Below are 11,520 nucleotides of genomic sequence, written 5' to 3' on the forward strand. Positions count from 1 at the left end.
TCAGCAACTAAACTCTAATAATAGGTATATAGACTCTAATAGGTCACTTTATCGCCATTTAGCTCTAAGTAGCAGGTAACCTTCATTGAAGCTAAAATCTTATGCTAAGTGTAACATTTGATAACAGGGAGAAAAAATAGTGTTACAAATATTCTTGATTTCAGCTACAAGGAACTATGAACGGTTTCACAAATTCAAGGAATTCAGAAGTTTTGACACCGAGCTTCAGATCGATTTCTCCACCACCCAACCAGAAGAAATCTGGTTTAAGTTTGGCTATGGCCTCATCCAATATCACCTGACATTTCCCAAAGCCCCCCATCTTAAGTCGTCAGTATCAATATATCGAAAGTATAGTTCAATTTCAAACCAAGATTAGTCTGAATATTCAATGTACACTCTAAACAAGCACTTTATCCATATCTCAAATAATACAAACTTCCTTCAAAAAATAATAAGTCACTCTGCACACATCGAATTGGGATCGAGGAATCCATCATGAGAGCACAAGCGTCAAACAACATAACTAATTACCTTAAAAGGGAAAGCCCATTTACTTAATACTGAGGTGTAAAGATGATTTTGAAAGACTGATGTGTCACAGTAGAATAAATAGTGTGTTGTCTGAAGTGGGGCACTTCCGGATAAGGAAAGGAAGATAAACACATCAATGCAGTAGGGTACGTGCCTAAGATTATATATACACAGACCAAACATAACGCCATTTAAGTTTCTGCCTGACACCCATTACTAACTCTGGTACTGGTAGTGCAAAGAAGGTATTGAACTGTAAAAATCGGAAGTTATAATTTTTTTTACTATCAATGGGGAAAGTACTAAAGACAATGAGTCCCAATCACTCAATCAGGAGCTGGCTCACAAGAAAACTCTAACTTCTGCTCCGTACTAATGCTAATTGTGTTATAATGCACCAAACCCTCCTGTCCAGACTCAGAAAAACAAACAAGACAAAACTTAGCTGTGTAACCCATTGGGCACTGAAACCTTCCGGGGCCTCTAGGACAGGACAATAAACTGTAGTGTCTGCAAAACGCTTGGCAAGAACATGTGTATGAAAGGGAAAACTCTCTGTAAGTATTTCTGAACACAAAATACAGCACTAGACTGGTTTGTCTAGGAGAAGAAAACACAAGTGGGTAGAGGTTCCTCTCATACTACTCCTATGTCTTATATGTAATTAATAGTGTAGAGAGCAGCAATGAGCAAAAACACCAAGAGACTATTGGCAGAACATGCAAATAATGCAAGATGTAGAAAAGTCGGTCAGCGTTCAATCAAACAAAAGGTCTGAATTGTATCACAGAAATAACGGTGAGGAAACAAAACTTACCGGTATGTTTGTCTTCATACCTATACAGGTTACCGCATTGTGCTCAAACCCTGTCAATTTAATCGACGTCTCCTCAGGAGCAAGTCTCACTATACACAGAGATTAGCACAAGCCTCAGCATAAAGAAGCAACATAAAAACATCAATAAGTTAATAGATCACACATATGAGAAGCACTAACAGTTAAATCTTTTCTTTGGGATCTTTCCCTCATTTAGTGAATAAAGAAACTGCTTTACTGCTTCGGCATTGAATCTGGCTGTATACTGCCATAAAAAAAAAGAACAACCAGATCAATAAGATGAAAGACGAAATAAAAGTGAGAATGCAATTCAACAAGTCAAGAACCATCAAGACCACCTGAACCACGACCACATAGTATTTTGAGTTGTTTCGATCACTGCAATCCACAATGTCCGATGAAGCTTGAGTATTAACCTGTAATAATGTAAGCACTTAGTGAGGAAACAGACACTAGCATCTTCAACAGAGAATATCCTGATTCTTGAGTCAATGTGTAGTTTCATATATCAAAATACTGTTCCAAGACCTCTGAAACACACGAGATTCGTAAAGAGTTCACTGAATACAAAGAAGTACCAGAACAATGCTTTTGCAGAGATGGTCAACTGAGGAAGCGCCGAGAACGTCGCGGCGAGATTCGAGAGGCCAGTCGTAGTAATCTCGAGCGACTCTCTTGAAGCAGAAGTCGTTAATGCCGCCGGAACGGAGAATGGAGGAGAGGCGAGCCACAGTTTCGTTTTCATCAACCGGTAGAGAAGGCGACGGAGCCTGTGGGAGAACATTGCTCTCGAGAAGGGAGATTCTACGGAGAATATCAATTTGGAGTTTTTCAAGCTCCGCCGCAGCAGCATTCATGCCTTCTCCTCCGTCTTCCATTTCGAATTTTCCGATCGTCGCCTCGCCGCAGCAAGCTAAGGATTGTTTTCGTAAGTCGATTTCGTTCGTAATCACCTGTGATCATATATCTACGGTAAAGAAAACAAGAACAAAAGAATCGGAGCCATTGATCTAAAAAAATCAACAATGCAACAAAACTACAAAGCGACGTCGTATAATTACTGATAATAATGAGTTGCCGACGCGATTCCAAATCGGCCCAATTTAACTTGTATGGGCCCATTTAGTGCTCTGCTAATATAATATAACTCCACTACGAGTCTCGTGACAAATACACGTGACGGGACAGCCCTCGTTGACTCTATAACGTGTTGTTGCGCCACGTGGACTTTATCCAGTTGTTAAATCCGACGGTGTGAAAGAAACAACTCACTCTCGTCACCGCGTAACACGATGATTGGGATCTCCGTTAATTTCTGGAACTATCATCTCTCTCTCTCTCTGCCCACATTCCAAAGCATCTACACAAGTCTCTCTTGGCTTATAAAAACATCAAACCTACAATACAGTTAAGACCCCCCGAAAACAAAAACAAAAAAGGTTAAGTAAGGAAACAAAAAAAAAAATGATGATGATGATGATGAAGTCGTTGATCTGTATCTCTCTCATCCTCCTCCCTCTCGTCTCCGTCGTGGAAGGTGGTCGTCTCGGTGGTGGTTACGGTAGCCAGAAGCCGATCAAGAATCTATCGGATCCGAACGTCGTAGCGATCGCCAAGTATGCCATCGGGGAGCATAACAAACAATCCAAGGAGAATCTTGTTTTCGTCAAGGTTGTCGAGGGAACGACGCAAGTGGTCTCCGGTACAAAGTACAATCTGAAAATTGCGGGTAAGAGTGGTGGTGGTGGTAAGATCCAGAACTACGAGGCCGTCGTTGTTGAAAAGTTGTGGCTTCATTCCAAGAGCCTCGAGTCTTTCAAGGCCGTATAGATCTTAATTAATTTGGTGTAGATCGATCTCTCGGAATATTTAAATCTATCTACATATATGGCTGTTTGATGATTTGAAATGTTTAACATTTATGTTGTTTATTGGAAAATAACAAATAAATTAGAGAGATATGTTTTTGAGATCTCTTCACTCTGATTTGCGTTTTTGAGTTGGATCGACCGACCGACTCGATCTGATTTTTGTTTTTGTCGCTACTCGGTAATAATTCGAGAGATTGTTGTGATTATACTGAATGTGTAAAACTTCCACGTGCTAAACGCAGACGATCAAGTTATCGCTGCGAACTATTTTGTATAGAGATCAATCCTTGTTATCTCTTTCCTAATCCATAATGAAATTTCAATAAACTGGCCAAAAGTTTCTGTTTTGAGTTGTTTAGATCACTGCAATCCAATATATTTGACGTCGGGCCGGGATTCGAGAGGCCAGTCGTAGTAATGGAGAGCGACTCATTTGATGCAAAAGTTGTTAACGCCGCCGGAACGGAAAATGGGGATATAGACGAACCACCGTTTCGTATTCACCATCCGCTAGAGAAGGCCGAGGAACTCTGTGGGATAATAGGGTCCTCGAGTATTAACTTTGACGTAAATAATATTTCTCATTAATGAATCAATGTAGAGGTATAAGAGTATTTATACGAAACATTACTATGTCAGAATAGTAAGTTAAACGAGACTTAACTACTCTCATGTAAAACCATAAACTTATATGATATATAAGTTAATATCGAGAACATGGACTCTATTGAGGATTTCAATTTGGAGTCTCTTAAGCTCCGTCTCTGCCGCCTCCATGCCTTCTCTGATCGTCGCCAGCTCGCCGCAGCAAGTATTGTTTCGTCGTAGGATTGATTTTTTCTTAATCGTGTTTACCGTAGATAAGAAAGGAGCAGGATAATCTGAGCCGTTGATTTATTTTGTTGTCTTCGCTGGCGAACAAACGACGTCGTACAGTGTCATTATTGATTATTCTACATGTCTTCTCTACTTTAATTCCATTTAAATTTTCTTATGGGTCGACCTCAATTGTTATACAAAAAGTATTATTGACATGTATTGAATACGAATATGACTCAATTGTTACTATAAGAACCCTCGTTTACCATCATATAAACTCAACACGTGAAGTTGATGTAAAGTAGAAAATGATGATACTGATTACTAAAAGAGTTATGTAATTTTTGAAGGTTCCATTTGAAGATTTTTTTCAACATGTGTAAGTAAAGCAGACCGCTTTGTTCATTCAACCTTCTTTCAAATTTTCTCCTAATTGCTATAAAATTATCGAATATTTAGTTTAAAAAAAAGTTGATCGTAAATAATTTCCCACCTAAATCTTTCATCTGGAATTTCAACAAATGAAACCTTTTCCAAGAGTTTGGTTTAAAGCAGATGACAAAACCTTTTAAAGTAGAATTCAGAGTTAGTCTTGTAATTCTTTTTTTTTTTTTGGTAACATGTTAAATTTATTACCGTTTTCTGATTTTCTCGGTACACTGTTGATACAACTTATTTAAAAGAAAGACAACTAGAATGGTAAAAAACTAGAAAGGGAAAGAAATACAGCCAAAATATAAAGCAAGAAGAGATCATGGGACCGTGATGAGCCTATCCCTGATAGCACGATCCAAAGCTGCTTGCACTGACGATCCGGAATAGTTGATGTTGTTGAAGATCCTCGCGTTTCGTTCTTTCCAGATAAGGTATCTTGTTGTTTGCAGAAGCAGCTTGACTAGCGTCCCTTCACCTAAAAACCTTGGGTTTCGGAGGGGATGGAGCTAATTGATGCTGGCGGGTTACTCCAAATTCTTGAGGCAAAAGATTGCCAAATCCCTGCGGAGAAAGAACATTCAAAGAACAGGTGTTCGTGTGTTTCCAATCCGTTTGAACATAAAACACAAGCTGTAGGAACATTTAGTCCCCACGCTCGCAGCCTGTCCCTCGTAGGCAGTCTTCTTTTCATCACTAGCCAGAGGTTAAAAGAGAATCTGGGTACTCCTTCTTTAAACCAAACCACCTTCTTCCACGGTACCATAGGGGAGATTGTTCGCAACTGCTCCCAAGTTTCCTTGGAAGAGAATATTTTTGAGAACGAACATGTCCGTCGTCGCCATAGATAAACATCTTGACCCTGGAGTGCGTGGGGTGGAGTGATTGTTGTAAGTGTGATCATGAGTTGCTGGTGCGCCTCTGAGCGAGCTCCGGGCATCCACCATTCAGCGTTTCTCACCGCCTCTGCTACCTTGGCTTCCTTCCTAATGCGGAGATCTCTTGGCCCATTCTCGCCGATGAAAGAAATCAAAGGACCATGGCTTGTCCAATTATCAAATCAGAAAGAAGCTGACCTACCATCTCTTACTTCATACTTCATGAACTCAACCATATGAGAATTCAGGGAGATCATTGATTTTATTGTCCTGGATAGCCTTGGAGAATCCCTTAGACCCCAGAAACTCTTTCTTTGTAGAATATTCCCTCTTATCCAAGCTACCCATAGAGAACCAGCATTTGTAAATAGATTCCAGATCAACTTTAGTTGAAACACAATTGCAAAGTCCTCCAACAAATGAATACCCAACCCCCTTCCTATTTAGGCTTATAGACGTCTATCCAGGCAACTCTTGTCCCCACTGCTGAGGTGACTTTGTTTTTCCAAATAAAAGCTGCGCAAAGAGAGTCCACTTTGGCATAAAACCGCTTTGGAAGATTTAACATTGCACTCCAGAAGTTGACCATGCCATAAATAACCGAGGATATCAACCTTATCTTCCCTGCGAATGACAGAAACTTTACTGTCCAAGTATGCAGCTTGTTTGTGATTTTCTCGATGAATGGTTGCAGTGTAGCGAAGGATATTCTAGCTGGATTAAAAGGAAGACCCATATACCGAGTAGGAAAAACACCCACTTTAATACCTTGCATTGCACTAAGTACTGCCACCTGGATCTTTGAATAGCCTCCAAAGAAGATTTCTGACTAATCCGCATTGACATCTAATCCACTGATGCTCTTGAATTTTTCCATTGTCTAAGCAATTCCAGTAAGAGAGTGTCTTGCTCCATCCGAGAAAACCAGTAAATCATCAGCAAATAATAGATGTGTTACCACTGGAGAGGCAAAAAGAGGGTGAAGCCTAATATGTCCTTTATCTGCGGCATGTTCAAGCAGTTTAGAGAGCACGTCCATGACCATAATGAACAAATATGGAGAGAGGGGATCTCCTTGACGGAGTCCTTTTTTCCCTGGAAATAAACCCGCTAGTTCACCATTTATTGATATCGAGAATCTTGGTGAAGAGATGCATTCCTTAACCTAAGTACAAAAAATAGTTGGGAAGTTTTGAGCTTCAAGTACCTTGAGCACAAAATCCCAACACACCGTGTCAAAAGCTTTCCTTATGTCTACCTTGAGCATGCAACTCTCACTACAATTTTCTTTTTGATAATCCCTGATTAGCTCCGAAGCCAATAGCACATTCTCCCCTAAGCTTCGTCCTTTCAAAAACGCCGCTTGGTTTGGACTAATGCATTCCTGGAGAAGTGGTTTCAATCTGTTGGCGATGATCTTGGAGATGATTTTATATGTCAGATTGTAGCAACTTATCGGTCTGTAGTCACCCAGTTTGCATGCTTCACGTTGCTTTGGAATAAGAGTGATAGCCGTATTATTAAAGTCTTTCAACAGTCGGCCATTCCTGAAAAATTCCTGCACTGCAGAGATAACATCCGTCCCTACTGTGTCCCAAGATGCGCGATAGAACTCCACTGAAAAACTATCTGGTCCAGGGCTCTTGTCCCTCGGCATTGCAAAGACAACACTCTTGATTTCTTCTGCTGAGACCATTTTCTGTAGCTCCTGTCTTTGAGTGTCATTGCATCTAAAAGAAAGCAGATCATGTATCTCGGTTGTTGAGATAGGAGATATGGCCATCTCTGTGCATCCTATTATACCCTAGAAATAATCTGCAGCATGTTCCTTTATATCCTTAGGATCAACAAGCTTTCTATCATCTGAGTCTCTAAGGTAGTGAATATGGTTCTTTGCAGCTCTCTGAGAGGCGGACTTGTGATAGAAAGTTGTGTTCATGTCTCCAAGATTCATCCAAGTAGCTCTCGATTTCCGGCGAAAGAATTTTTCCTCTGCTGCCTTTAGAAAATTCTAGTGTTCCCTAGCTTGATGTTCTTCCCTTACTGTTTGAGCATCCGGGTTAGAGAGAATGTTCCGCTGCAAACTTATGACCTTTTCTGCTTGAGCTTTAACCCTTGTTGTAATCCCACTGAAGTGCTGCTTGTTTAAACCCCTGAGTACTGGCTTCAACTGTCAAAGCGACCGTACAAGCTTGAATTGACATGTGCCCTGGATCTCTTGCGGGTTCCATGCTTGTCTAACTGACTCGTGATAATCATTGTGTGCAACCACATGTGTGAAAAACTTAAACGGCTTCCTAACCTCGCGTTTAATAGACGACATCTGAAAAAGGCAAGCTGCATGGTCTGATTGCAGTGGCGCTAAGAAATCTGCATAAGAGTTTGGGAAGACTTGAGTCCAAGGTTGATTGATGAATGCATGGTCAATCTTCTTGGAAGCCGAGCTATCCTCTTGATTATTCCACCAGGTATATGTTAGACCTTTCGCTTGAGCTTTAAACAGATATGCATTCTGCATAGCTATGTTGTAATTCATTTTAAAATATATAAGAAAATATAAACAAAATCACAACGACAAAAATGTTCAATTAACATCCTAGATGAGACGTGTTAGAACGTCCTCGTGCGACGCATATTTGCTGGTTATTATCACGTCAGCCATTGATGTTAAACGTCAGTAAATATTAAATATAAACAAAAAAAACTACAAAAGACAAATAAATATTGGATATTAAGAGAAATAACCAGAGGAGAGGTATGATGATATACTAGCCATGGAATGGTGTAGTGAACGAGAAAAATATGATTGCAAGCACCTGCAATCGATCGAGTGTGTTTAGTTAAGGAAGCACTAACAGTTTAAGGAATGACACTATAACAGTTTATGGAAGCACTAAATGCATAGTTTATGGAAGCACTAACAGTTTATGGAAGCACTAAAGGCACAGTTTATTGTAACACTAACAATTTAAAGAATAAATAAAGGCACTTACCCGTAACAATAGTACATTCCTTCATAGACTGAGTTCACAGGTCATACCTGACAACAGTCGGCATATACAGTAGAACATCTATAAATTAATACTCTTTAAATTAATATTCGCTATAAATTAATAAATTTTTCCGGTCCCAATTTGGGCCGATGTAAAAAATGACACATTTCGATAAAATGATAAAATAATATTTTTTGAAAATCTTATGTACAAATATAGTCTCATCAATATCATAAATTAATAATCAAATAAACTATATATATATATATATTTTTATATATCTAAGAAAATTTAGTAAAATATGACTTTATTGTTGTTTGTCTATTCTTGAATTTGCATTCTTGTTGGAACTCATCTCTAATCTATTTCATTGTTGTCTTCTCAATCGCATCCAAAAATTGTGGAGTGTCTAGATGAGATAATTGCTTATTTAGTAACTGTATCTAAAGGTACCGCAATATCTTTTTCGACTTCATCATTACTATAAAGGATAATAGTAGCAATTTCTTCTAAACTCTAAACTTTTAACATTTATTATTTTTATCTAGAAAATTTAGTAAACAATTGAAATTCATCCTATTATGATAGCCAATTGTACATTAAGAAAATTCTTTAAAAATATAAATGATAACAAAAGTATTTTATGTTGTAATAGAAAATGAAAAAAAGCTCTACATAAGTTAATAAAATATTAATTTATCGATAAACTAATAATTATTAATTTATCGATAAATGAAAATCTCTATAAATTAATAAAAATTCATGGTTCCGGCCTTATTAATTTATAGAGGTTTTACTGTAATAGCATAAAACAATCTGGAATTCAGTAATCAATCAATTATACTTGTTAAACTTACAAATATCGTCAAGGAAGAGTTTGCAGATTGCGCAAAGACCATGATATGCAACCCATGAAGTAAATGATTCCCACTTTTCCAATTGAAATCAGATCTACCTCTCTTGAGGTGGGCGAATCTTCCACCACTCTCTTAACTCATAGGCAAATGCTTTATTCATCAACTTAATGTATTGGTTTAGGTTAGAACCATGTAACATTCTGTCTTGAAGATCTGATTGTTGAAGATTTCTCAAAAGGCAAGTCATGGCATCAGCGAGAGACTATCTTGGTACAATGAAGTGTCTCCAAAGGTCCATGAAAGATAGGCAGTGTATAGATGATTAAAGTGGTCCACCAACCGAGCGTAAGAGCCTTTAATAAGAAGATTCACTTCAGGTTTGAAGCACACCAAAATTTGCAACCAACGGCAAAAAGACAGCACTTTTTTCATCTGAGAAAGCAAAAAAAAAGGCAAAAAAATGAGAATAATATCATCAATCAATAACAATTAATAGTAATCCAATGAAACATTTAGTTTTGTACCTCCTCGTGTAAGTGTAGAAGATCTGGATATCCATTAAACTCGTCGAAGCAGTCTTCTACCAACTTTTTCTTCCACCCAAGTAATTCTTTAGGCATCCCCAAAAGAGAAGACACATATGCCTATGTGTATTTCACACTAGCTATGATCGTAGGATCCTCCTCGAATCATGAGAACAATTATAATACACATAGTAAATACAAACATTCTAAACAGTGATACATGTGTTGGACTAATAATGAATAAACCAATTTATGTTTTGATTTCGGTATTTTCATTTTGATATTTGAGCTTATTGGAACTAAAACTATAAAATGATTTATATAATGATGATATTTCAATATGATCATATGCTGAAAGGAAGAAGTAACAACAATCATCGTGAATGACCTTCATATCTAACACCATGTAGATGATCCACATCCAAATTTTGTGCAAATTTATTATATTAGCAATATGTTTACTAATAGATGCACATGTTTAGAAATAGATTGACATGTAAAAAGGAAAAATAAATACAAAAAGTATTATTCTACATGTCTTCTCTACTTTAATTCCTTTTAAAAAAATTTATGTGTCGACCTCAATTGTTACTATAAGAACCCTCGTTTACCATCATATAAACTCAATATGTGAAGTTGATGTAAAGTAGAAAATGATGATACTGATTACTGAAAGAGTTATGTAAATTTTGAAGGTTCTATTTGAAGATTTTTTTAACATGTGTAAGTAAGGGAGACCCCTTTTGTGCATTTAACCTTCTTTCAAATTTTCTCCTAATTGCTAATAAGTTATTGAATATTTAGTTTAAAAAAAAGTTTATCGTAAATAAAACAATATAATATTTGACTTTTTTCCCACCTAAATCTTTCATCTGGAATTTTAACAGAAGCGATGTCGTATAATATCAAAACCGAGTTGCCGACGCGAGTCCACATCGGCCCAAACCAACATGGCACTTCACTACAAGTTTGTCTGTGACCAATTCACGTGACGGGACAGCCCTCGTTGACTCTTAATATGTTCGTACATTACTATTATGTTGCGCCACGTTAAAAAATATCCAGTTGTCAAATCAAACGGTGCTAAAGAAAAAAAAAAACAATTTACAATTCACTCGTCTCCGCATATTTGTGGAGCCTTTACATTTCGCCAAAGCAAAGCAAATTCTACGACTACAAGTCTCTCTGTCTATATATATATATAATAAACACCAAACCGACGACACCGTTAAGACCTGAAAAGAAAAGGAAAAGGAAAAAAAAAAGGATGATGATGATGAAGTCGTTGATTTGTCTCTCTCTCATCCTCCTCCCTCTCGTATACGTCGTGGAAGGTGGTCTTCTCGGTGGCGCGAAGCCGATCAAGGATCTATCGGATCCGAACGTTGTCGCGGTCGCCAAGTATGCCATCGAGGAGCATAACAAACAATCTAAGGAGAATCTTGTTTTCGTGAAGGTTGTCGAGGGAACAACGCAAGTGGTCTCCGGTACAAAGTACGATATGAAAATTGCGGCCAAGAATGGTGGTGGTCAGATCAAGAACTACGAGGCCGTCGTGGTTGAAAAGTTGTGGCTTCGTTCCAAGAGCCTTGAGTCTTTCAAGGCCGTATAGAGATCTTGATTTGGATTTCCGTAGATTGATCTCTCTCGGATGTAATTTAAATGAATCTAGCGTATGATGATTTGAGATTTTGACGTTTGTGTTGCTTATTGTTGTTGGTAATATTTTCTGTAATAAAAAAAATAAATAAATTAGAGATATGTTTTTGAGATC

General features: G+C 37.9%; 3 protein-coding genes across 3 annotated transcripts; 2 read left to right on the forward strand and 1 right to left on the reverse strand.

The window, feature by feature from the left end:
* Positions 90-2,387, reverse strand: LOC104718716. Its single transcript, XM_019230471.1, has 5 exons — positions 1,951-2,387; positions 1,711-1,788; positions 1,532-1,616; positions 1,352-1,440; positions 90-298 (listed from the first exon to the last, which is right to left on the reverse strand). The coding sequence occupies exons 1-5, from the start codon at positions 2,248-2,250 to the stop codon at positions 161-163; spliced, it is 690 nt and encodes a 229-aa protein (XP_019086016.1). The 5' UTR covers positions 2,251-2,387; the 3' UTR covers positions 90-160.
* Positions 2,666-3,355, forward strand: LOC104718717 (cysteine proteinase inhibitor 4-like). The gene has a single exon (XM_010436509.2). The coding sequence runs from the start codon at positions 2,837-2,839 to the stop codon at positions 3,200-3,202; it is 366 nt and encodes a 121-aa protein (XP_010434811.1). The 5' UTR covers positions 2,666-2,836; the 3' UTR covers positions 3,203-3,355.
* Positions 10,857-11,520, forward strand: LOC104718719 (cysteine proteinase inhibitor 4-like). The gene has a single exon (XM_010436510.2). The coding sequence runs from the start codon at positions 11,014-11,016 to the stop codon at positions 11,356-11,358; it is 345 nt and encodes a 114-aa protein (XP_010434812.1). The 5' UTR covers positions 10,857-11,013; the 3' UTR covers positions 11,359-11,520.

The sequence above is a fragment of the Camelina sativa genome, chromosome 10, assembly GCF_000633955.1.
Source record: "Camelina sativa cultivar DH55 chromosome 10, Cs, whole genome shotgun sequence".
Taxonomy (NCBI): Eukaryota; Viridiplantae; Streptophyta; class Magnoliopsida; order Brassicales; family Brassicaceae; genus Camelina; species Camelina sativa.

Bases quoted from the DNA above. Each gene is read 5' to 3' on its own strand.
- LOC104718716 (XM_019230471.1), bottom strand. From the start codon at position 2,250: ATGGAAGACGGAGGAGAAGGCATGAATGCTGCTGCGGCGGAGCTTGAA. The intron at 1,789-1,950 runs GTACTTCTTTGT...ACATTATTACAG, and splicing joins TCTGCAAAAGCATTGTTCTG to GTTAATACTCAAGCTTCATC. The intron at 299-1,351 runs GTAAGTTTTGTT...GGGAAATGTCAG, and splicing joins GTATGAAGACAAACATACCG to GTGATATTGGATGAGGCCAT.
- LOC104718719 (XM_010436510.2), top strand. From the start codon at position 11,014: ATGATGATGATGAAGTCGTTGATTTGTCTCTCTCTCATCCTCCTCCCT.
- LOC104718717 (XM_010436509.2), top strand. From the start codon at position 2,837: ATGATGATGATGATGATGAAGTCGTTGATCTGTATCTCTCTCATCCTC.